Raw genomic sequence first — 26,910 nt, 5'->3', positions numbered from 1 at the left:
TTTTAAATTTATCATTAAAACATTTATCATCCAGGGGCGCCTGGGTGGCACAGCGGTTAAGCGTCTGCCTTCGGCTCAGGGCATGATCCTGGCGTTATGGGATCGAGCCCCGCATCAGGCTCCCCCGCTATGAGCCTGCTTCTTCCTCTCCCACTCCCCCTGCTTGTGTTCCCTCTCTCGCTGGCTGTCTCTATCTTTGTCGAATAAATAAATAAAATATTTAAAAAAAAACATTTATCATTCTGGCCTTCCAGAAGTTTATGATCCAAGCAGGCATGATTTATAAGCACACACATCATGTGTGCAACAGCCTACAAAATACAGGGTAAGTCAAGTCATATGGATGATAATAGAGCAAGTAGGGGAGATGGATTTCTGAGAACTAGAAGAAGAAAAGGCTCTTGAAGGACGTAGAAGCTAGTTCTTAAAGCAAAGGGGTGAGAGAGGCAGTAAAGAGAAAGACAGCATACTTTGTGTCGGGAGGGAGGAAAAATATTGAGTAGAGAGGTCCAAACACGCAGCACCTAGAACATTTGGCTGGTTTATCCTATTCTTGCAACTGGGACACGAAAACAGCAGAACACTTGTGGGGCTTAAGTGCAAGGATTTGTCAACTGCTTAGGAAGGTTGCATTTCCTGGAAGCTTTATTTGTGCAAATTTGAAATTGCACGATATAAAAATTCACACTGTAGGCACGCCTTTGACACTGTGTGAATCTCCCAAAATTTTAACCATTCAAAAGGAATGACAATATTTAAGGCCAGCAGGTGGAGTGAATCATACACTCTGGTTGCATCCCTGCCATGTAGAAGAGACATTTGAACTGATTAAGCAGTAAAGAGACACAGTCTTCGGTCTATCACCTAGAAACAGCACACAAAATCTCTTCAAATGAATCATGGAGACTCTTGGCTGCTATATTTTCGTTTCCTGATGTTATCATGTAAAATTGGTTTTAAAACACCATCTGATAAGAAAGTTACCTATACATTTATTAATTCTAATGCTGAAAAACAGTCCTAGAATCCAATTACTTTGAAAAAGAAATTAGAAATATTAAAACACACAAGGCCAAACAACTGCTGTGATCTTCACACTGTTGGTTTGGGAGCATTTCCACAAAAACATATTCCAGATGACACTAAGAAAACAAAATTAACCCAATAAATGAGTAGGTTTGAAAGTCATCAAGCAAAGGAGATGGTGCTGGTCTCCTGAGCACAAGACCCTTCCTGTTGATAATGCGCTCCTGAGTGGGATGGTGGTGGAATTTTGCATCACAAGAATGCAATCCCCCTGTTTATATTAGTTCACATGGGAGTTATTGAATTCTGAAAATGTCGAGTTTGCAAAATTTTCAGGAGCACAAAATGCACAGAGAGAGAAACCTGCCGGGTGAATCTAGATGTTGGCTAATAAATCCCGGGCAAGGTAGGGATACCTGGAAGAAGAAAATCCCCTTATTTTCTTCATTATTAAAAATTATTCTTTGAGCATTTATTGGCATGTGATATACAATACTGGGTATGGGTCTCAGAGGTCTCCCCACGACCCTTTTCCATGGAGCTAGAAGCCAAAATAGAGAAAGGCCTCAGCTGCTTTCAGGAGGAAGATACAGATGGTGGCATTTGTCTGATCCACGTGTGACCACAGGGGGCTCTGTCCAGAAGCAGCTCAGTTTTCTGCTCTTAGCCAAAAGGCAGAGACAGGAGTCTGAGGCTGTGGTTGCATGGAAGCCGCGTCTCTTCTGCGAAAGACTTCTGATGATGTCCCTGGTTCCTCCTATTTGGGGGAGATAATATGTAGAACAAGCTGAAGAGAAATTAACACCTCAGGAAATGACAAGCCAGAATCTCTCTAAGGTCCAAAGCTCAGTAAAGAGATCCTAATCTCTGACTCTAGAGCCTTTCCTCCCCCCAACACCATCTATGATGGTCTTTTTATTTATCTGATCTTTTCACAAACATTTACAGGGTGTTTGTTTACTGTGTGCCAAGCAGCATTCGAAGTTCTTAACACATATGGCCTCGCTTTCTTCTCATGATGAGACAGATACTATCACCATCCTCATTGTACAGATGAAGTCCTGAGGCTCAGAGACACTAAGTGGTTAGAACAGGCTCATGCAGCCTGGAAGTGGTGGAGTCGGGACTTGAACTCAGGCATGTTGGCTCCTTTCAAACAGTGAGGGATCATTAAATGCTACAGAGGGTCAGTGAAGACTGTAAGGTTGAATATCCTTCTGTTGTTCATTTTTACATATTTAATTTTTCAGAGAGAGAGTGTGAGAGCAAGTTGTGGGAGGGGTACAGAGAGAGGGAGAGAGAGAATCTCAAGCAAATTCCATACACAGCGCGGAGCCCAATGCAGGGCTCAATCTCACCACCCTGAGATCATGATCTGAGTTGAAACCAAGAGTGGGACGCTACACCAGCTGAGCCACGTAGACGTTGGTGTCCAAAGATAAGGGGATAGGATTACTGTTTGTGGCCTTCGATATAGCTGACTCTTGATAATTTGGTATTAATACAAGTAGTGTTGACATGGTTCAGAGTAGAGCAAAGTGCTTTCATGTACATTGTTTAGTTCCTCAGTCAATCAGACATTTCATTGATGAATGAATGGAGTCTCAGGGAGGCTCACATACTTGCCCAGCATCTACCAGCTGGAACCTGAAAGGATAAAGATTCAAACTCAAATCTGGTGAACCCCAGAGTCCATGCAATGGATTCCACTATGCAACACGTTTTTGGAGACCACATGTGTTGGGACAGTTCTTTGACACAGTTCAGGTTGACATATCCTTTGACTGCTGGCGGTTTCAGCCAAGGGGTGAACAAGTGGCATATACTGTTAGGACACAGTCAGCAGCCAGTAAACAGAATTGTCCTTGGTCTGAAAGTGCATGTCCCAGGAAGCTGGTCCCAAAAGTTGTTGACGATCTGGAGTGACAAACAACTCTGGTGACAACCAAGGAAAGCTGTCAACTTTCAGAGGAAAACAGACCTGAGTCTGAACCCCGGTATCCAGCTGAGTAGCTTCGGGCCAACCATGTGGACTTTCCCAGGCTGCATCCTCATCTATTAACAAGGATCTTAGACACTCAACAAGTTAAGTGAGCATCTTCTGTGGGCCAGGCATTGCCCTAGGTAGAAGGAAAATGATAGTAACCACAGCACTAAAACTTACAGGGGGCAGAGATTGACCAAAGGTAAACACTTTCATTTTTTTCAGAGTAAGACAGATATCATACAGAGAGGCACATGATGCAGAGAATTAAAATAGAAGGTGATGATAGATGGTGAAAGACTGTCACCGTGGTCACCTTACTGGAAACCAAACTCCCCCTACCTCATGAGTCCTGATTTCTCTTTGCTGCTCTGTATTTTTCCATAGCCCACATCACTTTGTGAAATACTGTATAATCCATGTTTGGGGGTTTATTGTTGCCCCCCCTACCAGAACATCAGTTCTGTGAGGGCAAGGATTTTTGTCAGTGTATCCTCACTGTTTCCCCAGCAACTAAAAAAAGTGTCTGGCACATACTGAATACTCAGTAAATTTTTGTTAAATGAACATTGTTAAATAAATTTAAATTTTTTGATAAATATCATTTGAATATTCATGGAAAGACTGGAGAGAGAGAAGGAGAGGAAGGAAGGAAGGAGAGAGAGGAAGAACAAGGAAGGGAGGAAGAAGGGGGAAGATAAGGGAAAGGAAGGGAAAGGAAAAGAAGGGAAGGGAAAGGGAAGGGATGGAAAGGGAAGGGAAGGTAAGTAGGGAAGGGAAGGAAAGGAGGGAAGGGAAGGAAGGGAAGGGAAGAAAGGGAAGGGAAAAAGAAAAGACAAAAGAAAAGAGTTCCTCTGGTTTTGGTCTCAAAAACCAGAAACCACCAGCATAATGGAGGAAGTAATGCAATTTCTCTTTTTCTTCAGATCAAGGGACCAGGAAACTCCTGGCAGTACAAGAGGTTGGGTTCAGCCAGTACACGGCATTGCAGAGAAGCTGGTCTTACCATTTTGGTTTGGGTTGTAGAGCGCGTTACCTCAATACTTTCAGTTTCAACCCCTTTCCAGATTCCAGTAAACCACTTCTTGTATTCCATTCGCACCTGAGGAATATAGAGGTTTGTGTCACATCAGGAGCTTGCTTAGGGAGAAAAGACCCTGAATAGGAGGCTAGAGATTCACATGCCAAACCCCATGACCACCCTCTCATTGGTTTTCTGTATAGTCTTGGACATCCTCTTCTTGGTTCATTTTAAAATTCAACTTCTGGGGCACCTGGGTGGCTCAGTCGTTAAGCTTCTGCCTTTGGCTCAGGTCATGATCCCAGGGTCCTGGGATTGAGCACCGCATCCGGCTCCCTGCTCAGCGGGAAGCCTGCTTCTCCCTCTCCCACTCCCCCTGCTTGTGTTCCCTCTCTCACTGTGTCTTTCTCTGTCAAATAAATACAATATTTTTAAAAAATAAAATTCGAATTCTTCATTCTAGAAAATGTATTTACGAAATGTGGGGCATCACGAAGTCTCTATAGAGTCTATAGGGTGGTGGTGGTAATGATGATCCTGACAATGAGGAGGAGGAGGATGGTGAAGGTGATGGTGGTGATCACGGAAGTGATGATGGTCATGATGACAGTGATGACAGTGCAGGTGATGGTGCTGGTGGTGGTGATTATAACAATGAAAGTCAACATTTATTGAATACTAACAATCTTCAATACACTTTATTTTACATAATATATCATTTCATCCTTACATAAACCAAATGACGAAAGTTCTTCTGTTACCCCCAATTAAAGATAAAGAAGCTGAAGCTGTTGAAATTAAATGGACTTGTCTAAGATCCTACAGCCAGCATTCAGCACCTCATCATTCTCACACCAGAGCCCTGACACTAACCACTATGCTGAACCACTCCCTGTGATTGCATGGATTCCTTCCTGAAACCTGCTTAGCATGTTTTAAAAAGATATTTTAATATGTAATATTCAACATTATTTCACCAAGACACTTAAGTTGTACTTTACTTCAGGGTGTGAGAAATACCAACAATTAAAACACTAGGAGATGAAAGAGAAATAAATGAAGTGTTATGATACTCTCTGCCACTGGCATCTTAATCGCTGGTAGTTCTGCTCAATAGCAAAGGGAGAAAAGCCAGGAAAACTGTTTCCAATATTCTAAAAGGAGTCAAAATACAAGATGATGACCCTTACAAGAACTTAATGTGTGCCAAGGACTGCGCTAGGAGATTCATATCACGATATCTCTTTTTTTCTTTTTTAACTTTTTTATTTTATTTCTATTTTTTTATTAGTATGTTCATTTAGCCAGCATATAGTACATAATTAGTTTATGATGTAGTGTTCAATGATTCATTAGTTGCATATAACAACCGGTGCTCATCCCAACATGTGCCCTCCTTAATACCCATCACCTGGTAAGCCCATTCCCCACCCCCCCTTCCCTCTGTAACCCTCAGTTGTTTCCCGGAGTACAGAGTCTCTCATGGTTTGTCTCCCTCTCTGATTTCTTCCCATTCAGCTTTCCTTCCCTTCTCCTATGGTCCTCCACACTATTCCTTATGTTCCACATATGAGTGAAACCATATGATAATTGTCTTTTTCTGCCTGACTTATTTCATTTAGCATAATCCCCTCCAGTTCCATCCATGTTGATGCAAATGGTGGGTATTCATCCTTTCTGATGGCTGAATAATATTCCATTGTATATATGGACCACATCTTCTTTATCCATTCTTCTGTTAAAGGATATCTCAGCTCCTTCCACAGTCCAGCTATTGTGGATATTGCTACTATGAACATTGGGGTGCATGTGCTCTTCTTTTCACTACATCTGTATCTTTGGGGGTAAATACCTAGTAGTGCAATTCCTGGATCGTAGGGTAGCTCTATTTCTAACTTCTTGAGGAACCTCCATACTGTTTTCCAAAGTGGCTGTACCAACTTGCATTCCCAACAACAGTGTAAGAGGGTTACCCTTTCTCCACATCCTCTCCAACAGTTGTTGTTTCCCGTCTTGTTAATTTTAGTTATTCTAACTGGTGTAAGGTGGTATCTCATTGTGGTTTTGATTTGTATTTCCCTGATGGCAAGTGATGTGGAGCATTTTTTCATGTCCGTTGGCCGTTTGTATGTCTTCTTTGGAGAAGTGTCTGTTCATGTCTTCTGCCATTTCTTGACTGGATTATTTGTTTTTTGGGTGTTGAGTTTGAGAAGTTCTTTATAGATCTTGGATACCAGCCCCTTATCTGACCTGTCATTTGCAAATGTCTTCTCCCATTCCGTGGGTTGCCTTTAGTTTTGTTGACTATTTCCCCTGAGGTTTTATCTCGATGAAGTCCCAAAAGTTCATTTTTGCTTTTGTTTCCCTTGCCTTTGGAGATGTGTCTTGAAAGAAGTTGCTGTGGCTGATGGCAAAGAGGATACTGCTTATGCTCTACTCTAGGATTATCATGGATTCCTGTCTCACATTGAGGTTTTTCATCCATTTTGAGTTTGTCTTTGTGTATGGTGTAAGGGAATGGCCGGCTTTCATTCTTCTGTATATGGCTGTCCAATTTTCCCAGCACCATTTATTGAAGAGACTGTCTTTATTCCACTGGATGTTTTTTCCTGCTTTGTCAAAGATTAGTTGCCCAAAGAGCCGAGGGTCCATTTCTGAGTTCTCTATTCTGTTCCATTGGTCTATGTGTCTGGTTTTTTGCCAGTACCATGCTGTCTTTGTGATCACAGCTTTGTAGTACAGCTTGAAATCTGGCATTGTGATGCCCCCAGCTTTGTTTTTCCTTTTCAACAATTCCTTGGTGATTTGGGGCCTTTTCTGGTTCCACACAAATTGTCCTCAAAAGAGCAGGTGGAGCCGAGATGCCCTTCAACAGATGACTGGATTAAGAAGATGTGGTCCATATATACAATGGAATATTACTCAGCCATCAAAAGGAATGATTTCTCAACATTTGCTGCAACATGGACGGGACTGGAGGAGATAATGCTAAGCAAAATAAGTCAAGCAGAGAAAGACAATTATCATATGGTTTCACTCATTTATGGAACATAAGAAGTAGGAGGATCGGTAGGAGAAGAAAGGGAAGAAGAAAGCGGGGGGTAAACAGAAAGGGGAATGAACCATGAGAGACTGTGGACTCTGGGAGGCAAACTGAGGGCTTCAGAGGGGAGGGGGTTGGGGGAATGGGATAGGCTGGCGGTGGGTATGAAGGAGGGCATGTATTGCATGGTGCACTGGGTGTTATACGCAAGTAATGAATCATGGAACTTCACATCAAAAACCAGGGATGTACTGTGTGGTGACTAACATAATAAAGAAATATTATTTAAAAAAAAGAAAGAACGAAAGAAAAAGAAAAGAAACAAAAAAGAAATGTAAAATTTTAGCCTGAGGTATAAACAAATTGTGAGGGAAAACCTAGAGCTCCCTATATTATTTTTCCCCTGTTGCTGGAGTTTTACAGTCCTGTGGGAAATAAGCTTATCATTCACCTGTTCTTCCAGTCTGTTTTCTGGGGGAGGGACTTGCTCTTTGACTTCTCAGGTGTCTTTACCTGGATGGAGTGCCCCACCCCTTCTCAAGGGGATGGGCTTAATGTGAGCTGGTCAACTGTGTGGCTTTTGTTCCCTGGCAGCTTTCTGCTTCTGTTTAGAGGGTCAGAGAAAATATGGCTGTGCAGGAGGGGGAATGAACCATGAGAGACTGTGGACTCTGGGAAACAAACTGAGGGCTTCAGAGGGGAGGGGGGTGGAGGATTGGGATAGGCCGGTGATGGGTATTAAGGAGGGTACATATTGCATGGTGCACTGGGTGTTATGCGCAAATAATGAATCATGGAACATTACATCAAAAACTAAGGATATACTGTTGGGTGACTAACATAACATAGTAAAAAATTATTATAAAAAAATAAAAATAAAAAAAATATGGCTGTGCTGGAATCTCTGGCTCAGAGCTGCAAGGTCGCAGTCCCCTTTCTTCAATAAACTCTCCAGGTCAAACTGTCTCCACGTCTGTGTGTACCAAACTCCACAGACTCTCACTATTTCTGCCCTCTGCAACTCTCCCAGGGGAGTTCTGGGGACCCTAGAGTGTCTCTGCACTTTGTGACTTTGCAATTGCTAGTAGCTGTGGGCTCCCACGTGCATCCTTTCTGCAGCTCTCAGGTCATGGCTGGGTGCCTCCCCAGTGTCCTTTCAGGGGTCACACTACCCTAAGAGCTGTTGTTCAGTCATGGGCGAGGGGGTGCACCAAACTGCTGAATCCCGTGGTTCTTGCCCACTGCAACTGTCCTGGGGGAGTTCCAGGGATCCATGAGCATCTCTGCATTTTGTGACTTTGCAATTGCCAGTGACCATGGGCTCATGCGTGCACCCTCTTCCGTGGCTTCCAGTTCATGGCTGGGTGCCTCCCCAGTATTCTTTTGTGGGTCATACTGCCCTGAGAGCTGTTGCCCAGTCATGGGTGTAAGCTGTTTTATATCTTCCCTGGGAAGTTAAACAGTCCACACCTTCTAGTCCTTTTCAGGGTGGTCAGACAGAGAGCGGTTTCCCTACGGGCCAGCTGGTGGTTTATGGTGACCGGAGCTGAGAGTCCCTTCTGGGCTCACTGACTATAACCAGTCTCCCTGATCCACTGCTTGGGCGCTCTATTCGTCAGCCTCCCCCCTACTTTCTGAGTCTCCTGGAATTCCGAGACCACAATGATCCACCTAGAATTCTGCCCTATTCATACCCTGTGTCCTTTGCAGAAAGAGATGTCTCTCATTTGAACAGATTTCTAAGGGTCCCTATTTTTTGCTCCGGTGTTGTATCACTTTCCAGGGGCTGGCTTATGGAGGCCCCCTCCCCCCTCCATTTATCTTCTGATATTTCCCCCAAAGATTCAAGGTTCTACACCTCCTACCTTGCAAAAAGTAGTCATTTTTCTGCTTGTAGAGATCCAGATAAAACTTCTTACTTCTCGGGTTGAATTCATATGTGTTCAGAATGCTTTGATAGATATCCATCTAACTTTGAGGGACCAGATGGAATGAGGTCCTCTATTCTGATGCTATCTTACACCCCCCCCCGCAGTATCTCTTTAATTCTCAACCCTGTGAGGCAGATATTGCCATGAACACAGGTGAGAATATTGAGACTCAGAGACAGTAAGAAGGCTTCCCAAGGTCACACAGCAACCTACTCAGTGGATAACCTGACATTAGAGCTACAGTCTCTCTGTTTTTGGCATAGTAAGCCAAATATTCCAGTGTCCCTCCTTAAAGTGCACCTCACTATAAAAGGCTTATATATCCTCTTTCTGGTGAACTCAGGGATGGACAAGGAACTTGCTCCACCCAATGAGAGAGAGCTAATTAAGCTACACGTTGCCAGGCTCTCCCTTCCCTTTGCCACGAGAATACCAGTGTTCTAAGTAAGGGCTGCTCGTCATTCAACCTTTATCCTAGAGTGAAGACAATGTAGATCAAGCCATGGCTGTGTAGTATGAGCAGGAAATAAACCTTTATTGTTATAAACCACTGAAATTAGGGGGTAGTGGCTATAGGTTACTGCAGCATAATCTCCCCTATTCTGACTGATACATGCTCTGCTATGGACTGAACTATGCCTCCTCAAAATTCACATGTTAAAGCCCTAACTTTCTAGTATGACTGTCTTTGAAGATATGATGACCTTTATAGAAGTGATTAAGGTTAAATGAGGTCATAAGGGTTGAGCCCTGATCCAATAGGATTAGTGTCCTAATAAGAAGAGGCATAAAAGCTCTCTCCTCTCTCCCATGTAAGGGCAGAGCAAGAGGTGGCCACATGCAAAAGGGAACAGAGCTCTCATCAGAACCCAACTGCACATGCACCCTAAACTCAGATTTATAGAATTATATGAGAATTGTATGAGAAATTTCTGTTGCCCAAGCTACACAGTCTATGGTATTTTGATATGTCATCCCCAGCTGACAGAAGCACACTCTTAAGAGATAGGTTGGAATGTGAAGGTTAGTCAGGTGCCAGTGAAATGCAGAGCACATAGCATACCCAAGCAGTACCTAAACCCTCCTTTCAGAATGAAGGCAACCCCAAATACAAATATACAAGGTCAGAGAAGGGTGAGAATGGGAACAACCATTCAATAAGACTTTGGGAGTTGGCTGGTGAAGACAAAATAATTACCCTTACCTGGCGATTAAGGAGACAGTGTACCACAAAGAGCAAAACACCCTGCAGGACATTGATGATGGTGAATGTGTATGCAATGACTGATCCAATCGCCTTCCCGACCTCTTCAACCATAAAAAGGCCAAGGCCCCAAGAACAGCCCAGGATAAATAGCTGAGCAATGGCTTTAAATGTCATGACTCTGAAAAGGAACAGGAGCTATAATAAGTATCATTCATCACTACGTGCTGGGCACTGTGCTAAATGCTTGGCCCACATTACCTGATTTAAACTTCACATCTACCTCATGTGCTAAGTGACCTATGCAGTCATACGACTCAAAGATGAAGAAGAATCTATGTTTTCAATCGTTGCTTCTGAGAATAATGCTTTCTCCTATTCTTGGAAGTGATTTATCTGCAAGTCTTTTACCTGGATCTATTGGAAAATGTGTGGAAGTGCCTTCTAGAAATTTGTATTGGAAATGTGTTGATGATGCTATCATGACTTCAGAATATAACATGCTGTTGTGTTTCTTCAAATGACAATTGTGTTTTATAAAACAGAATTGGGTTGTTAGTGCCACCTGTCTGGGAGAGCTGACGTGTGTGTGTGTGTGTGTGTGTGCATGCATGCACACAGGGGTGTGAGCCTGCCCTCATCCAACCCATGTAGAGGGATGAAGAAATGCCAAGAAGGGTGAGGCCGTGACCCTCCAGGATGGAAAACACTAAGGCGAAGAGATGTCAGATTGGTCTGGTAAGTAGATGAGATCAAAGCCAGGGTCTGAAATTGGAAAGATATTCCTTTAAATTTTTTCCACGTGACTCACCAATGCAAGATTTTTGCTACTCTAGGGTAAAATAAGCATTTGCTCTTCTTATCAACGGGGGGATGGTAGTCATGCCCACCACATAGATTGGAGTTATGAGCATTCAGTAAACGAATATTGCTAAATTCCAAATATCTACTAAGTTCCTAGTTAATGTTAGTTGTGCTTTTCATTATTTTTAATCATTTAGTTCAGCACAGTAAGAACTGAGCATCACCAGCCAAGGATAATGGAGTTCCCAGAAGTGGGTGGACTCGTGGGGTGGGGAAGGGAGGATAATGTTGATACTCTTGGCATGAATTTCATATGAAGAGTGTGCTACACAAAAGAGGCATTCAATGAATATTTGTCGAATAAAGCGATCAAGGAGTACAGTAAGCTACCTGAAAATTATAATTTTTACTTCTAGAAGTTGTACCTCACACACCCTTTATCCAGTACCATGAAATGTTATATCAGATTTTTGTATAGGGTTTTCTTTCCCAGGCACAAAGAAAAGTAGTCCCGTAGGAAGAATCTGTAGATACCACTGATTTTGGGACCTTCTTACCTGGTGTTCTGAATGGTAGAAACTTCTTTATTGAGGGATGAAAGTTTGCTTCTCAAAATCCACAGAATTTGGATGTAAAACACCAAGTTTATCTGTGGACACAAAATGAAATATTGACTTGGAATTTTATTTTGAGGCCATGCAATGCAACCTAACTTGAGGTGGACCTAAGTATCTTTTTCCAAAAGATACAGGCTTCATAGGATGCTATGCGCATATGCTCTGGTCTTTGATACAGCACATTGTGTGTATGCGTACCTGTGGCACTTGGTGCTTGATTAGGGTGACTATATAATGTATCCTTCAATTCAAGACACCTTGAAAGTGAAAGGTTACTATTAGTGTCTATATCAGGACAACGGATGTGATTAGGAAGTTGCTGGCAAAGAGGAGAACATGTCACTCTGTGCGGAGTAGATACTTGCTAAATATTTGTTGAATGAACAAACATGGGATTTTTAGAGGAATACCTAGCAGAGTTATATTACATCAAAGCAACAAGTGAATCATAATGGAACAAGGGAAAAACATATGAAGACAGTACTTCCAGGAAGAGGAGTTAATCACATTAGGCTCTATTTTCTTACCTTCACTTCATTTCCATCTTTGCAGAAAGAAACACACTCCATGCTTGGCCAACCCAGGGCAGGCACACCCATAAATAACAATCACTAGTCACTCACCAAGATAATGACTGCCACTGGCCCCATGAAACTCCAGATGAACCCTTTATCGAGCTTGAGCCAGCAGCTGTTGAGAAAAAAGTATATGCATGAGCTGCCTATTTCTCAGAGGGCAGAGAGCTTGAATTCAAACTCCTGTAGCAAGATCAAACCGGTGCTGGGAACCATTTAGTTCAGAACCTAGATTTTAGATACAATCAGACATGGGTTCTCATCTGATAGAAGCTGTATGCTCAAAGCCTCAGTTTCCTTAAGTGTAAAGTGGGGGCAGACAGAAGTACTGAAAAGATTAAATGATTACAGTGGCTATATGCCAAGACTTGAAGTCAGGGAGGGTCAGTCCTCTGACTTTGTTTCTCTCTTTCAATATTGTGTTAGCTATTCAGGATCTTTTGCTTCTCTATATAAACATTAGAATCAGTTTATCATTATCTACAAAATAATTTTTTGGGATTGTGAATTCGAATCCATTGAATCTATACATCAAGTTGGGAGGAACTGACTGCCTTCTTGACAATATTGAATCTTCCTATCCATGAACATGGTCTATCTCTCCATTTATTTGAATCTTCTTTGATTTCTTTCATCAGACTTTGGCCGTTTTCCTCATATAGATCTTGTAGAAAAGATCAATGAGATAATGTGTATATAGTTTTTGAGTATGGTTCCTGGCAAAGAGGTAAAGCTCAATAAATCATACCCCAAAATAATGCTATCAGAAAGAGAGTAAAAGTAGTAATTTAACCACAGCAAGAAAATCTACCAACATTAACTAAGCATAGTCCATGTACCAAGTACCCTGTTGCCCAAACACTTTTTACTATGTCATGCCTTATGTTGGCAAAGAGAGTATAAATTATTCTGAAGAAAGACCTGGCAGCATAAAACTAGTACATGTAATAAGCAATTGCCAACACTCAGTGAGCAGAAAAGCTCCCACACTTAAATTCTATTCTAAGTGTTACAAAGGATGGCCCAGAAGCCAAACCCAGTCCACTCCTTGTTTCTGTAAATAAAGTTTTATTGAAACATAGCCACATCCATCCATTTACATGTGGTCTATGAATTGGCCGCTTTCCCACCACAAGGGCAACATTGAGTAATTGCCACAAAGACCATATGGCCCACAGAGACAGAAGCAGTTAACATTTGGCCCTTTATAGAAAGTTTGCCAACCCCTGATCTATGCTACCATGAGATCTCCAGAATCATTCTGGCAGGACATAGGGTTCTGGCTGGAGACAGGACATCTTTTTTCTTTCAAGAGAGACACCTTTATTGTTGTTTTAGCACATGCACGTCTACTCCCTAACCAAAGCCCCATTGCCAAAATACTAACGTCTTTAGCTAACTTTGCAGAGCTTTGCAAACTTCTTCAGTGATGCAGAAATTCCTTTAGTGAGGAATTCTGACTTACTCTCCTTTTAACTGAGACCGTAAGAATGTTTCTTAGATGCACTAAGATCAAGATGTCCTGTGTATGAGATGCTGACCCCCCAGGATCATGAGGAGGATGAGACATAATATGCACTATCTCTCATGCACAGAGGCCACAGGTGGGCTTTTCCATCTCTGAATTTCCTAAGTACACATTTTTGTCCCGAAAGTCCTGAAGTTGTATTCAAATTTTTATGTGTAAGTACATTTGTCTGAGAGGTACATTTCCCTATTTGGGGAAATAGGCCCAGGATTTCACCAAAAGTCTCAAAAGGATCCAACGCCAAACATGCTGAGAACCATTGCTCTAGGAATTCCTAAGAAAATAGGATTCTGTTAAAACGGGACTGGTTTTGTGAAGTATAATTCACAAAAGGAAATGGACTGAAGTGTTTTTTTATTTCAGATCATGTATCAGCCACGACACCACTTCTACCATAAAGGCGCACATCATGCTTACTGAGTATGTGATCCATAGTTTTGGGGTCCTACTATTGCAGACACAGCCACAGTGAGAGCTGGAATCCCATAGCCTAAAGGGTACACGAACTTCTTCTTGAATTTGCCTGCACTGGTGTAGTTGGCCACTTTGAGATTCCTAACGGTGAGGAAGAGATGCAGCCCTTCAAGGAGCATCCAGGTGAAGGAGGCCAGGTAGAGGTAGTGCAGCAGCCCTGCGATGATGGAGCACAGCACCTGGAGGGGAGACAAGAGTGAGGAATGTGGTCTGTACCTCGTCATGTCCTTAGCACTTAGCATTTCCTGGATGTTGGCCTGCATTTTTAATTCTAACACCTGTGACTGTATGCCTGGGGGCAACACACTTTTGTGGAGCTTTCACCGACCCCATCCTTACCCCACGTGTGGAGCAGGCCAGTAATGCAGAGGAATGAATGCTCTGGGAACAGTCCTCAGATCCATGACAGACCAGTGTTGGAAATGGATAGTCCATGTCCCTTGCCCTTTGGGCAGGTGTGATGCCTAATTTTATGTGTCAACTAGACTGAGCTAAGGAATGCCCAGATAACATGTAAAACATCATTTCTGGGTGTGTCTGTGAGGGTGTTTCAGGAATTATGAATTAGCATTTGAGTCAGGAGACTGAGTAAAGAAGATCACACTCACCAGTGTGGGTGGGTATCATCCAATCCACCCCGGGGCCTAAATAAAACTTTTATGTAAATGGGAAAATTAGCTATCTCTGCTTGAACTGGGATATCTCGAGCTTGGTGTCTACAGATCTCATAGTCAACCTTGTAATTAGGAAACATTCATGGGCTATACCAACTTGCATTCCCACCAACAGTGTAAGAGGGATCCCTTTCTCCATATCCTCTCCAACATTTGTTGTTTCTTGCCTTGTCAATTTTTGCCATTCTAACTGGCGTAAGGCAGTATCTCAATGTGGTTTTGATTTGAATTTCCCTGATGGCTAATGATTTTGAACATTTCTTCATGTGTTTGTTAGACATTTGTATGTCTTCATTGGAAAAGTGTCTGTTCATATCTTCTGCCCATTTTTTGATTTGTTTATTTGTTTCTCATGTATTGAGTTTGAGAAGTTCTTTGTAGATCTTAGATACCAGTCTTTTTTTTTATTTTTATTTTTTTATCTGTATTGTCATTTGCAAATATCTTCTCCCATTCCGTGGGCTGCCTCTTAGTTTTTTTGACTATTTCCCTGGCTGTGCAGAAGCTTTTTATCTTTTTTTTTATTAGTAATATTTTTTTATTCTATTATGTTAGTCACCATACAGTACATCCCTAGTTTTTGATGTAAAGTTCCATGATTCATTACTTGCGTATAACACCCAGTGCACCATGCAATACGTGCCCTCCTTAATACCCATCAGGAGTTTTTAATCTTGATGAAGTCTCACAAGTTCATTTTTTCTTTTGTTTCTCTTGCCTTGGGAGATGTGTCATGAAAAAATTTGCTGTGGCCGATGTCAAAGAGGTTGCTGCCTATGTTCTGCTCTAGGATTTTCATGGATTCCTGTCTCACATCGAGGTCTTTCATCCATTTGGAGTATCTTTGTGTATGGTGTGAGAGAGTGGTCAAGTTTCATTCTTTTGCATAGAGCTGTCCAATTTTCCCAGCACCATTCATTGAAGAGACTGTCTTTTTTCCACTGGATGTTTTTTCCTGCTTTGCCAAAGATTAGTTGCCCAAAGAGCCGAGGGTCCATTTCTGGGTTCTCCATTCTGTTCCATTGGTCTATGTGTCTGTTTTTGTGCCAGTATCATGCTGTCTTTGTGATCACAGCTTTGTAGTACAGCTTGAAATCCGGCAACGTGATGCCCCCAGCTTTGTTTTTCAATAATTTCTTGGTGATGTGGAGGTCCCTTAAAAAGTTAAAAATTGAGCTACCCTATGATCCAGCAATTGCACTACTGGGTATTTACCCCAAAGATACAGATGTAGTGAAGAGAAGGGCCATGTGCACCCCAATGTTCATAGCAGCATTGTCCACAATAGCCAAATTGTGGAAGGAACTGAGATGCCCTTCAACAGATGACTGGATTAAGAAGATGTGGTCCATATATACAATGGAATATTACTCAGCCATCAGAAAGAACGATTACCCAACATTTGCAGCAACATGGACGGGACTGGAGGAGATTATGCTAAGTGAAATAAGTCAAGCAGAGAAAGACAATTATCATATGGTTTCACTTTCTTATGGAACATAAGAAATAGCAGGAAGACTGGTAGGAGAAGGACGGGAAGAAGGAAGGGGGGGTAAACAGAAGGGGGAATGAACCATGAAAGACTATGGACTCTGGGAAACAAACTGAGGGCTTCAGAGGGGAGGGGGTTGGGGGATTGGGATAGGGCAGTGATGGGTATTAAGAAGGGCACATATTGCATGGTGCACTGGGTGTTATACACAAATAATGAATCATGGAACACTACATCAAAAACTAAGGATATACTGTATGGTGACTAACATAACATAATTAAAAATTATTATATAAAAAAGAAGTGCTGAAAAAAAAGGAGACATTCATGGGGCTCTTTACACAAAAATTAATTAAAATTAAACAAAATTTAAAAGACAGTTGCTCAGTCACACTAGCCACATGTCAAGTGCTCAGTAGCCATATGTGGCCAGTGGTTACCATATTAAAGTGCTCAATAGAGAACATTTTCATCCTCACAGGAAAGTCTGCTGGAATGTGCTGGTCTAAAACTGTGTGCCTGCATCGAGTGAAGGACATTCAGGTTTTTATCTAAAAGCTCACAAAACCTATTATATGATTTCAGGCGAGTTAGTTCCTCTGCTTGAGCTTCAGGTTTGCCATGTTGAAATAAATTAGTTTGATAGATATGTGATTTTCACCATTTCATAGCCAGGGAACTCCCTTCTAACCCTCAGTCCTCAAGACCCACTACTGACAACACAAAAAGGGCAACTGTTGGCAATGGGGGTTGAACTGTCCACCCAGATTGTTAGACCTTCCTTCCCTCTTCCTACATCCAGCTACCCTTACTTGGGCTTTGGGAGCGTAGTGGCAAAGCCACTGGAAATGTTCACAGAAAAGTGAGTCTCAGCTATTTCTCCTACCTTGGGCTCTGTCCGGTCAATGCCCGTGAGGAAGAGCAGGTGGGCCAGGAAGAGGCAGATGGAGAGCTGCAGGTGGAGGGAGGTGCTGGTGTTCTGGATGGGTCGGCACAGGAGGAAGGTGAGGGCTGCCAGGAGGAGGCACAGCAGAGAGAGGCTCAACCCCACATAGGTGATCATGGTCAGCACAGGATCCACCTATGAGCCACGAAAGAAGGAATCCGTTACAGTTTCCAGTTACGTCGTTATGTGCCTGATGGGTGTCTCAGGTCTGTCCCTCAAACAAATGACTTTAACTCTCTGAGATCTGGTGTCCCCATATTTAAAATGGAGCCAGTATTACAGGCTGGTTGTGTCCCCCACCCACAAATTAAAATGTGGAAGGCCTAATCCCGGGGACCTCAAAATATGACTGTATTTGGAGACGGGGTTAACTGAGCTACATGACGTCGTTACGGTGGGCCCTGATCCAATAGTCCCAGTGTCCTTACAAGAAATTTGGAAATAGACAGGTAGAGAGGGAGGACCATGTGAGGACACAGGGAGATGGAGGCCATGTACCAGCCAAAGAGAAAAGCCTCAGAAAAACATTCCTACCTACACCTTGAACTTGGACTTCCAGATTCTAGATCTGCAATAAAATAAATTTCTGTTGTTTAAGCCACCCAGTCTATGGAACACTGTCATCGCACCCCTGGCAAACTAATAGAGGCATGAAGAGCATTTTCCACACAGGGATGTTGGAAAACTGAAACCACCAGACCGGCGTGGTCCCATAGAAATATCACAGGAGCATCATTCACAATAGCCAAGATGTGGAAGCAACCTAGATATCCATCGATGGATGGATGACGAAGACACTGTGGTGTATATATACAATGGAATGTTACCCAGCCTTAAAAAAGAAGGAAATCCTGCCATTTGCGACAACGTGGATGAACCCTGAGAACATCAGGCTGAGGGAAACAAGCCATACTGCATGATCTCACATATATGCAGAATCTAAAAGAGTCAAAGTCACAGAAGCAGAGAATATGATGGGTAAGCTCTGTAGCTTGACTGCGAAGATCTTGTCACAATGCATACACATACACCAAAATACCGAGTTGTTCACCTTAAATATATACAATTTTTACATGTCAAGGATATCTCAAAAAAGTGTTTTTTTTTCAAAAAAAAATACATCCTATGAGGGAATTTTACATATTCTACTAGCCCCATTAAAAATGTAAAGAGAAATTTGAGGGGCGCCTGGGTGGCACAGCGGTTAAGCGTCTGCCTTCGGCTCAGGGCGTGATCCCGGCGTTACGGGATCGAGCCCCACATCAGGCTCCTCCATTATGAGCCTGCTTCTTCCTCTCCCACTCCCCTGCTTGTGTTCCCTCTCTCGCTGGCTGTCTCTATCTCTGTCTAATAAATAAATAAAATCTTAAAAAAAAAAAAAAGAGAAATTTGAAAATAATTTTATTAATATTTTTTCCTTAACCCAGTAGCTTCCAAGTATTATCAGTTCAATGTATGATCGATGTAAAGGTAAGGAGTTATTCAGGAGATGTTTGACATTCTTTCCCTCTGTGTTGAGGGAGCACAGAGCTGTTCCTGCTGTCACTTTCCCATATCAGAGGGAAGCTTATAACATACAATACAATTCACTTATCTTGAGGTCCATTACTTACTATGTTCCCATTCGCAGAGGCAGTGGGTATCTTCCACACACTTAGAATCTGCCTGACTGTCCTAGATGCTCGACAAATATTTGTCTAGGTTATGAATCCCCTTGTAAAATGCAGATCCCTGACCTCCACTCCAGGTTTTTCAGAATCCAGATCTCTTGAGGATGGAGCCAAGAATCTGCATTATAAATAAGCACCCTGCCCCATGGTTCTGTAGAACAGAAAACTGTGAGAAGCAGTAAATGGCTTGCACTCCCAGGTCAACATTCTAGTGATTTCCACTGAAAATGTCAAGAGCCTTTCATGAACAGAGGGCTTGCTTTAAAACGTCTCTCCAGCTTTATCAAAGATTAGTTGCCCAAAGAGCCGAGGGTCCATTTCTGGGTTCTCTATTCTGTTCCATTGGTCTATGTGTCTGTTTTTGCGCCAGTACCATGCTGTCTTTGTGATCACAGCTGGTGTTATACGCAACTAATGAATCATGGAACTTTACATCAAAAACCAGGGATGTACTGTACGGTGACTAACATAATATGATAAAAAATATTATTATAAAAAAAAGGGAAATATTAAGCCAAAAAAAAAAATAAAACCTCTCTCCATTCAATGTCAGAATGCAATCAATCCTCTTTTTAATGGAACTCGATAATGTTCCATTCAATGGAGGTAAGTTTACTTACAGAAGTAGAGGTTACCTTTAGTTTGGTGGATGCCATGAGGATGGCAAAGCTGGAGAGGTGGTTGCAGCTGCAAAGGGTTTGATTTTCATCTGAGGAAATGACTTGACAGCCTTCATTAGACCAAGATGACCCTTGCCAGTAGACACAGACGGACTGCTCATTTTCTCTCTTCATCTGGAGAATAACCACATTGTCTTAGTCCAGTCATAGAACAACTAACATTTATTGATTGTTGCTCATATTCCAAAATACACTAGGCATTTTGCATCTATTACCTCATTTACCCCTTCCAAAACCCTTGTGAGGTAGATATTCCTATACTCCTTTTACTCAGGAGGAAACTGACAATTGGACCCTGGTGATAATCAAGGAGATGGGATTCCAGTCCTGGAGATCTGACTTCAGAGCTATAAATATTAACCATCCTACTTGACTGTTTCTCTAATTTGTAAGGTAAATGAGAAGAGGAAGGAAAAAGGAGATCATTTTTGATGTCAAGGCAATGTGATTTCTGGGAGAAGAGAATATATCTGTTGAATTCCCAACTAGTAGTTCTTTTCTCCCTTGCAATTGTCCTCATCACAGACACCGATAGCACTGACGGATATCTCCATATGCAGGCACCAAGCTGTAGACTCGGCATGGAATAACTCGATTGACATCCACATAGGCTTATGGTGTAAGTTCTGTTACTGTCCCAGATGCATGTGTTGGGGGATAGAGACAGAGAACCTAAGTAATGCTCACACCCCAAAATACAGTACATGCACAAAAGTGTTGTTTCACTGTTCTCTGATTTGAAGCATAGAAGGACTTGCCCATTGAAGCTCCTACAAGTGAACAGCTTAACTATAATGGGCCCCAGTGGCGGTAGGTAAAAACAAGGCCAGAATGCTTTCACACAGTCACTCAGTCATGCCCAAAGTTTGTTTATGATGGAGACAAAAGTCTGTTTCTTTCCTTAATCCAGGTCTAAGGCTGTTTGTAAGAAAAAAGAATCCTATCTTCAGCTAAGAGCTGGGGAAAGGGGAAATGGTGTTTGAATATTGCTTAGCAATATCTTTGATAGGAAATAAAAGGCAGTAAAAAATATTCTGAATGCTCACCACCTCTTGTGTCCTGAAATTCTCATCTATTGCATTTTTTAAAAAATCATTCAATGTACTGTTGGATCCTATTTGCTAGGATCTTGTTGAGTATTTTGACATCCATGTTCATTAAAGGATTATCCATCACGCCCAGGTAGGATTTATTCCTCGGATCCAAGGGTGGTTTAACATTCACAAATCAATCAATGTGATAGATCACATTAATAAAAGAAAAACAAGAACCATATGATCTTCTCAATGATGGAGAAAAAGCATTTGAAAAAAATACACCATCCTTTCCCTTAAAAAGAGCAAAGGATTTGAATACATATTTCTCAAAAGATGACATACATGGCTAAGAAGCACATGTAAAAAAAAAAAGAAGCACATGTAAAGATGCTGAAAGTCACTAACCATTAGGTAAATGTAAATCAAAACCACAATGACATATCACCTCACATCCGTTAGTATGGCTACTATAAAAACAAAACAAAATAGGGTGAGGATAAAGAGAAATTGGAGCAACTGTGAACTGAGTAATCATCCTCTCTGATGGCTGAGTAATAAGGAACTGGAGGAGATTATGCTAAGTGAAATAAATCAAGCAGAGAAAGACAATTTTCATGTGGTTTCACTCATATGTGGACCATAAGGAATAGCATGGAGGACCATAGGGGAAGGGAGGGAAAACTGAATGTGAAGGGGAAGAAACCAGAGTGGAAGACAAACCACGAGAGTCCATAGCCTCTAGGAAACAAACTGAGGGTTTAAGAAGGGAGGGGTGTGGGGGGATGGGGTAGCTGGGTGATGGGTATTAAGGAGGGCATGTGTTGTGATGAGCATTCATTATTTTATGTAACTAATGAATCATTGAACACTACATCAAAAACTAATGATGTAATATATGATTGCTAACTGAACATAATAAAAAAAAAATCAACAACAGTTGAGTCCAGAGAGCAATGGTATCTAACGCTTGGGAATGTTTACTATGCAACAGACTTTTTAAAAAAGCTTTTATTATAGCAAAAATTGCATAACATAAAATTTCCCATCCTAACCATCTTTGAGTGGACAGCACATAGGGTCAAGTATATTCACATTGTTGTGCAATCCATCTCCAGAACTGAAACTCTATACCCATTAAAATAACTCATTCTCTCCCCGCAGCTCCTGTCAAATACCCTTCCACTTTCTGTTTCTATGAACTTGACTACTCCGGGGACCTCATACAAAATGGAAGATTACAGTATTTGTCTTTCTGTGTCTGGCATATTTCACTTAGCATAATGTCTTCAAGGATTATCCATGTTGTAGCATATATCAAAATTGTATTTCTTTATTTTTCAAGTTTTTATTTAAATTCTAGTTATTTAACATATGTGATAAAATTTGTTTCAGATGTTGAATTTAGTGATTCATTACTTACATATAACAACCAGTACTCATTTTTTTTAAAGCTAAATACTATTTGATATTATTTCATATTGTAATACTAGGTTGAAGTTTTTGAGGAACGACCGTACTATTTTCCATAGTGGTTGCACATTTAATACCTACCAACAGTTCACAGTTGTTCCAATTTCTCTTTATCCTCACCCTAATTTGTTTTGTTTTTATAGTAGCCATAATAATGGATGTGAGGTGATATGTCATTGTGGTTTTGATTTACATTTACCTAATGGTTAGTGACCTTCAGCATCTTTACATGTGCTTCTTTTTTTTTTTTTACATGTGCTTCTTAGCCATGTATGTCATCTTTTGAGAAATATGTATTAAATCCTTTGCTCTTTTTTAAAAAATCAAGTTATTTTGTTGCTGTTGTTGAATTGTACACATTCTTTATGTATTCTGAGTACTAATCCCGTAGCAAGTATTTTCTCCCATTTTACGGGTTGCCTTTTCACTCCATTGACTGTGTCCTTTGATGCACAGAAGTTTTTAGTTTAATGTCATCCATTTGTCAATTCTACTTTTGTTTCCTGCTCTTCTGGTGTCATAACTGAGAAACTCTTGCCAAGTTCAAGGTAATGGAGGTTTTCCACTATGTTTTCTTCTAGGAGTTTGATAGTTTTAGGTCTTACATTTATGTCTTTGATCCATCTTGTATTCATGTTGTGTATGGTGTAAGGGTCCCCCTTTGTTCTTTGGCACACAGATATCCAATTTTCCCACCACCATTTGCTGATGTCAGGCACTATTTTAATGGCTATATACACATGCATTCATTTATCCCACACATCAACCCCTAAGGCACATTGTTATTACCAGTAGCATCTGGGCTGAGCTCAGCATAGAAGGCTGGGTAATTTGCCTAACTAGTGAGTGGGAAGGGAGCTGGGACTTGAACCCAGAATATTCATCTCCAACTCTCCCTGTAGTGGTTTAAAATGTGCCCATCAATTCTTTGGCACGCCCTTCAAAATGTCAAGTCTAAATCCACTTCCTTTGGTGCGGTCTCGCTTGGAGCACTCATGGAAGCCAGCTGCCATTCCATGAGAACACTGAAGCAGATCTCAGAGAGTCCCACATGGCAAGAACAGAAGCCTCTTGCCAACAGCTACATGGGGGAACCACCTTGAAAACAAACCCTTTAGCCTCAGTGAAGCCTGCTGGTGACAAGCCCCAGCCAACCTCTTGACAGCAAACTTATGAGAAACCTTGAGCCAGAGCCACCCAACTAAGCCACTCCCAGATTCCTGACCCCCAAAAACAGAGTGAGATAATAAATTCGTATCACTTTAAGTTTCCAAGTTCTGGGGTAATTATTAACATAGCAAACAACCCATTTGAAGAAGACAGAATCATTTTTAATTTTGGCAAAATTCTAAAACCCAGAAAACTTTTCTATTGGAATGTGCTTGGTATGATGCCTTGTTACAGCAATTAAGAAGCACTTCAAAAACACCTAAGGACTATCACTCATCTCACATGCTGGTCTGGAATGGTGCCTTCTTAAACCCTGACCAGTTTCATTTGGAGCAGTTTGACAAGTCAGACCTGTCCAGGACATTGGGAGACATTTGAGGGGCTGATTCTGAAGTTATGTCCTTAATACAGCTCAGGGGTACCCCAGTTTCTCAGGAAACCATATCACACCCTTGGCTTATTTTGGACTTTCTAACACCATGTCTCCCAGATGAATGAGAATTGATTTCATTTTTTAAAATTATGTTCAGTTAGCCAGCATACAGTACATAAGGTTTTGATGTAGAATCAATTTCATTTTTACAGACTTCCAACCTGTGAATTCATCAGCATGGAAATGAGCAATGGGTGTTATACACAAACAATGACTCATGGAACACTACATCAGAAACTAATGAAGTACTGTATTGTGACTAACATAACATAATACAAAAAATAGACAGATGGATAAGGAAGAAAAAAAAAGAAACATTCCCATTTAATTACAAAATCCCTGCAGATGTAATAGAGTCACCTGGTTCTCACACACCTTTTCATGCTGAAATGTGAAATTAATGGACATGGACAGCGAGGTGTTCTTTCTGGATCCCATTGTACCACTCACCACCTTGGAGTTCAGGTAGAAATTATGCAACTTTTCCTTTGTCGTTAGGTTTTCCTCAGACACAAAGCTCTTGTCGATGATGGGACCAATAGAAGCATAAGATATAAATGCAACAACACCTGGGATAAAGAAGAAAACCCCACCTAGTTTCAGTGATGCCCATTTGGGGGCAACAAAAATGATTTAAGAAATCACCTATGTTAACTTCCATTTGTGAATAGGATGCCAGACCATTGGAAAAATAATTTTAGTTCCCGTTTATTGAGCCTTTACTGTGGGACAATGTGCTGAGTCATTCACATAAGTCATAATCATTTACTCTTTAATGTATTTTTAATTTAAATAATAATTTCATCATTACTACCACTCTTGCTAGGGAAAATTTTCTTTGGCATTTTACAGTTAAGGAAAAATTTAGAGATATTAAATAACTAACCTTAGTTTAGAACTAGGAAAATGTGAAGTCATTATTATATTCCCCAAAAATTTTCAAAGCAAATCAATGAATCGATGGAAGGAATGAAGGGGAAGGAGAAGGAAGGCAAAAAGACAGGCAGATAAGTAGATGGATGAGTGGGCGAGTAGATGGATGGAAGAATGGATGGATGCAGGGAGGGAAGGAAGGATGGAATAATGGATGGATAGATGGCTGGGTGGATGGATAGATTGGTAGATGGATGGATGGTTGTTTGGATGGATGGATGGGTGGATTTAGAGAAGGAAGGAAGGTAGGAAAGGAAAGGGAAAGAAAGAGGGATGGAAAGGAGAAAAGGTGGAAGAAAGAAGGAAAGAGAAGGGGAGAAGAAGGGAAGAGATGAAAGAGAGAGCAAGGAAGTGGAAGAGGGAGAAATAGACTGTTAGCAGATAAGTTTGCAGGAGGGTAAGGTCATATGAAAAGTAGTAAAGGAAAATTTTAAAGGTGATTAAAGCTAGAGTGTGTACAGTTTTAAAAATGAGCTTGACAAGCAGAGAAAGACAATTATCATATGGTTTCACTCATTTACGGAACATAAGAAGTAGGAAGATCGGCAGGAGAAGAAAGGGATAAAGAAAGGGGGGTAATCAGAAGGGGGAATGAAGCATGAGAGACAATGGACTCTGGGAAACAAACTGAGGGCTTCAGAGGGGAGTGGGGTGGGGGAATGGGATAGGCCAGTGATGGGTAGTAAGGAGGGCACGTATTGCATGGTGCACTGGGTGTTATATGCAACTAATGAATCATGGAAATTTACATCAGAAACCAGGGATGTACTGTATGGTGACTAACATAATATAAATTTTAAAATTATTAAAAAAATAAAAATATTTTTAAAATGATCTTGACAAATATGAAATCGTTATGTTAGACACATGAAACTAATATAATGTTATATGTCAATTATATCTCAAGTAAAATTGTTAAAAAAATTTAAAACTTAAAGCAAAGTGTAAATGAATAAAAATAAACACAAAACACTCAGAAGTTAAAGAGAGAGCTAAAAGCCTAGTCAGTTTCCTCTAGGAAATGGGGAGCCGTTCACTATTCACGAACAGGGGGAAAACATCTGTTTAAGAAAACCAGCCTAGAGCACGGCAGAGGGTGGAGGTGATTTAAGCAAGGAACAGACATGGGAAGTTATTAAGAAATCTCAACTCCAGTCCCACCTGAACACATCCAAAATAAACAAAATGGGAAATTGGATTATTTTCTTTTTTTCTTTTTCTGGCTATAAAAGCTCAATGTGAATTTCCCAGACTCTGGCTTTATAAATGTCGTCCAGAGAACGTACTCAAATACAATAAAGGGCCTCTAGGAGCTGTTTTATAGGAGCAACATGGAATTCCATTGGGAAATTTCTTGGACTGACAGTCTAAGTTCTAGGGTCACAATTTACTATACCTCCCGAGCTTTCCTTCTCAACGGTGGTGCAGTGAATATCCATGGTCTGCTTTTCTGCCTTCAACCTGAATGTCTTCTTCAGCCTGCAGTTCTTAACCCTTCGTGTTTCAATGGCTAAAAAACAGAATGTTTGGTCAACAGCAACATCCACTTGCCCGCCTGCTCCAATGTGATAATCCTCTGCACTGGACACCAAAAAGAAAAGCCCCCACACTCATGGGACTGATTACTCCTGATTAGTGTGGGAAAGAAACGGCCAAATCCCATGGGCATTTAGCCAAAATCAAAAAGTGAATTGGGAGTTAACCAGGCACCTTCACTCTTTTATTTTTTATTTAAATTCAATTAGCCAACATATATAGTACATCATTAGTTTTCGATGTAGGGTTCAACGATTCATTAGTTGTGTATAACACCCAGTACTCCTCACATCACCTGCCCTCCTTAATGCCCATCACCCACTTACCCCATCTCCCACCCACCTCCCTTTCTGCAACCCTCAGTTTGTTTCCTGGAATCAAGAGTCTCTCATGGTTTGTCTCCCTCTCTGATTTCTTCCCATTCAGTTTTCCCTCCCTGCCCCTATGATCCTTTATGCTTTTCCTTATATTCGACATTTGAGTGAAACCATATAATTGTCTTTCTCTTATTGACTTATTTCACTTAGCACAACACCCTCCAGTTCCATCCATGTTGATGCAAATTGTAGGTATTCATTCTTTCTGATGGCTGAGTAATATTCCATCGTATGTAGGGACCAAATCTCCATAAATGGGTAAACGATTCATCTCTTGAAGGACAT

General features: G+C 41.2%; 1 protein-coding gene across 1 annotated transcript; it reads right to left on the bottom strand.

Annotated features, from left to right (window-relative positions):
- Nucleotides 1–1,611: 1,611 nt before the first annotated feature.
- LOC113242892 (adhesion G protein-coupled receptor E4-like) lies at nt 1,612–26,218 on the bottom strand. Its single transcript, XM_026481225.4, has 10 exons — nt 26,109–26,218; nt 24,155–24,348; nt 19,625–19,783; nt 17,260–17,454; nt 14,151–14,386; nt 12,254–12,320; nt 11,571–11,662; nt 10,210–10,390; nt 4,017–4,112; nt 1,612–1,783 (listed from the first exon to the last, which is right to left on the bottom strand). The coding sequence occupies exons 1-10, from the start codon at nt 26,149–26,151 to the stop codon at nt 1,676–1,678; spliced, it is 1,371 nt and encodes a 456-aa protein (XP_026337010.4). The 5' UTR covers nt 26,152–26,218; the 3' UTR covers nt 1,612–1,675.
- Nucleotides 26,219–26,910: the final 692 nt, after the last annotated feature.

This window comes from Ursus arctos, unplaced genomic scaffold (assembly GCF_023065955.2).
Source record: "Ursus arctos isolate Adak ecotype North America unplaced genomic scaffold, UrsArc2.0 scaffold_14, whole genome shotgun sequence".
Classification (NCBI taxonomy): domain Eukaryota; kingdom Metazoa; phylum Chordata; class Mammalia; order Carnivora; family Ursidae; genus Ursus; species Ursus arctos.
Note: the sequence above shows the minus strand (reverse complement) of the source record. Positions and strands in the feature narration are given on the sequence as shown.

Bases quoted from the DNA above. Each gene is read 5' to 3' on its own strand.
- LOC113242892 (XM_026481225.4), bottom strand. From the start codon at position 26,151: ATGGATATTCACTGCACCACCGTTGAGAAGGAAAGCTCGGGAG. The intron at 11,663-12,253 runs GTGAGTGACTAG...TTGTGTCCACAG, and splicing joins CAGTGGCAGTCATTATCTTG to ATAAACTTGGTGTTTTACAT. The intron at 1,784-4,016 runs GTAAGACCAGCT...TCCCCCAAATAG, and splicing joins CTACAACCCAAACCAAAATG to GAGGAACCAGGGACATCATC.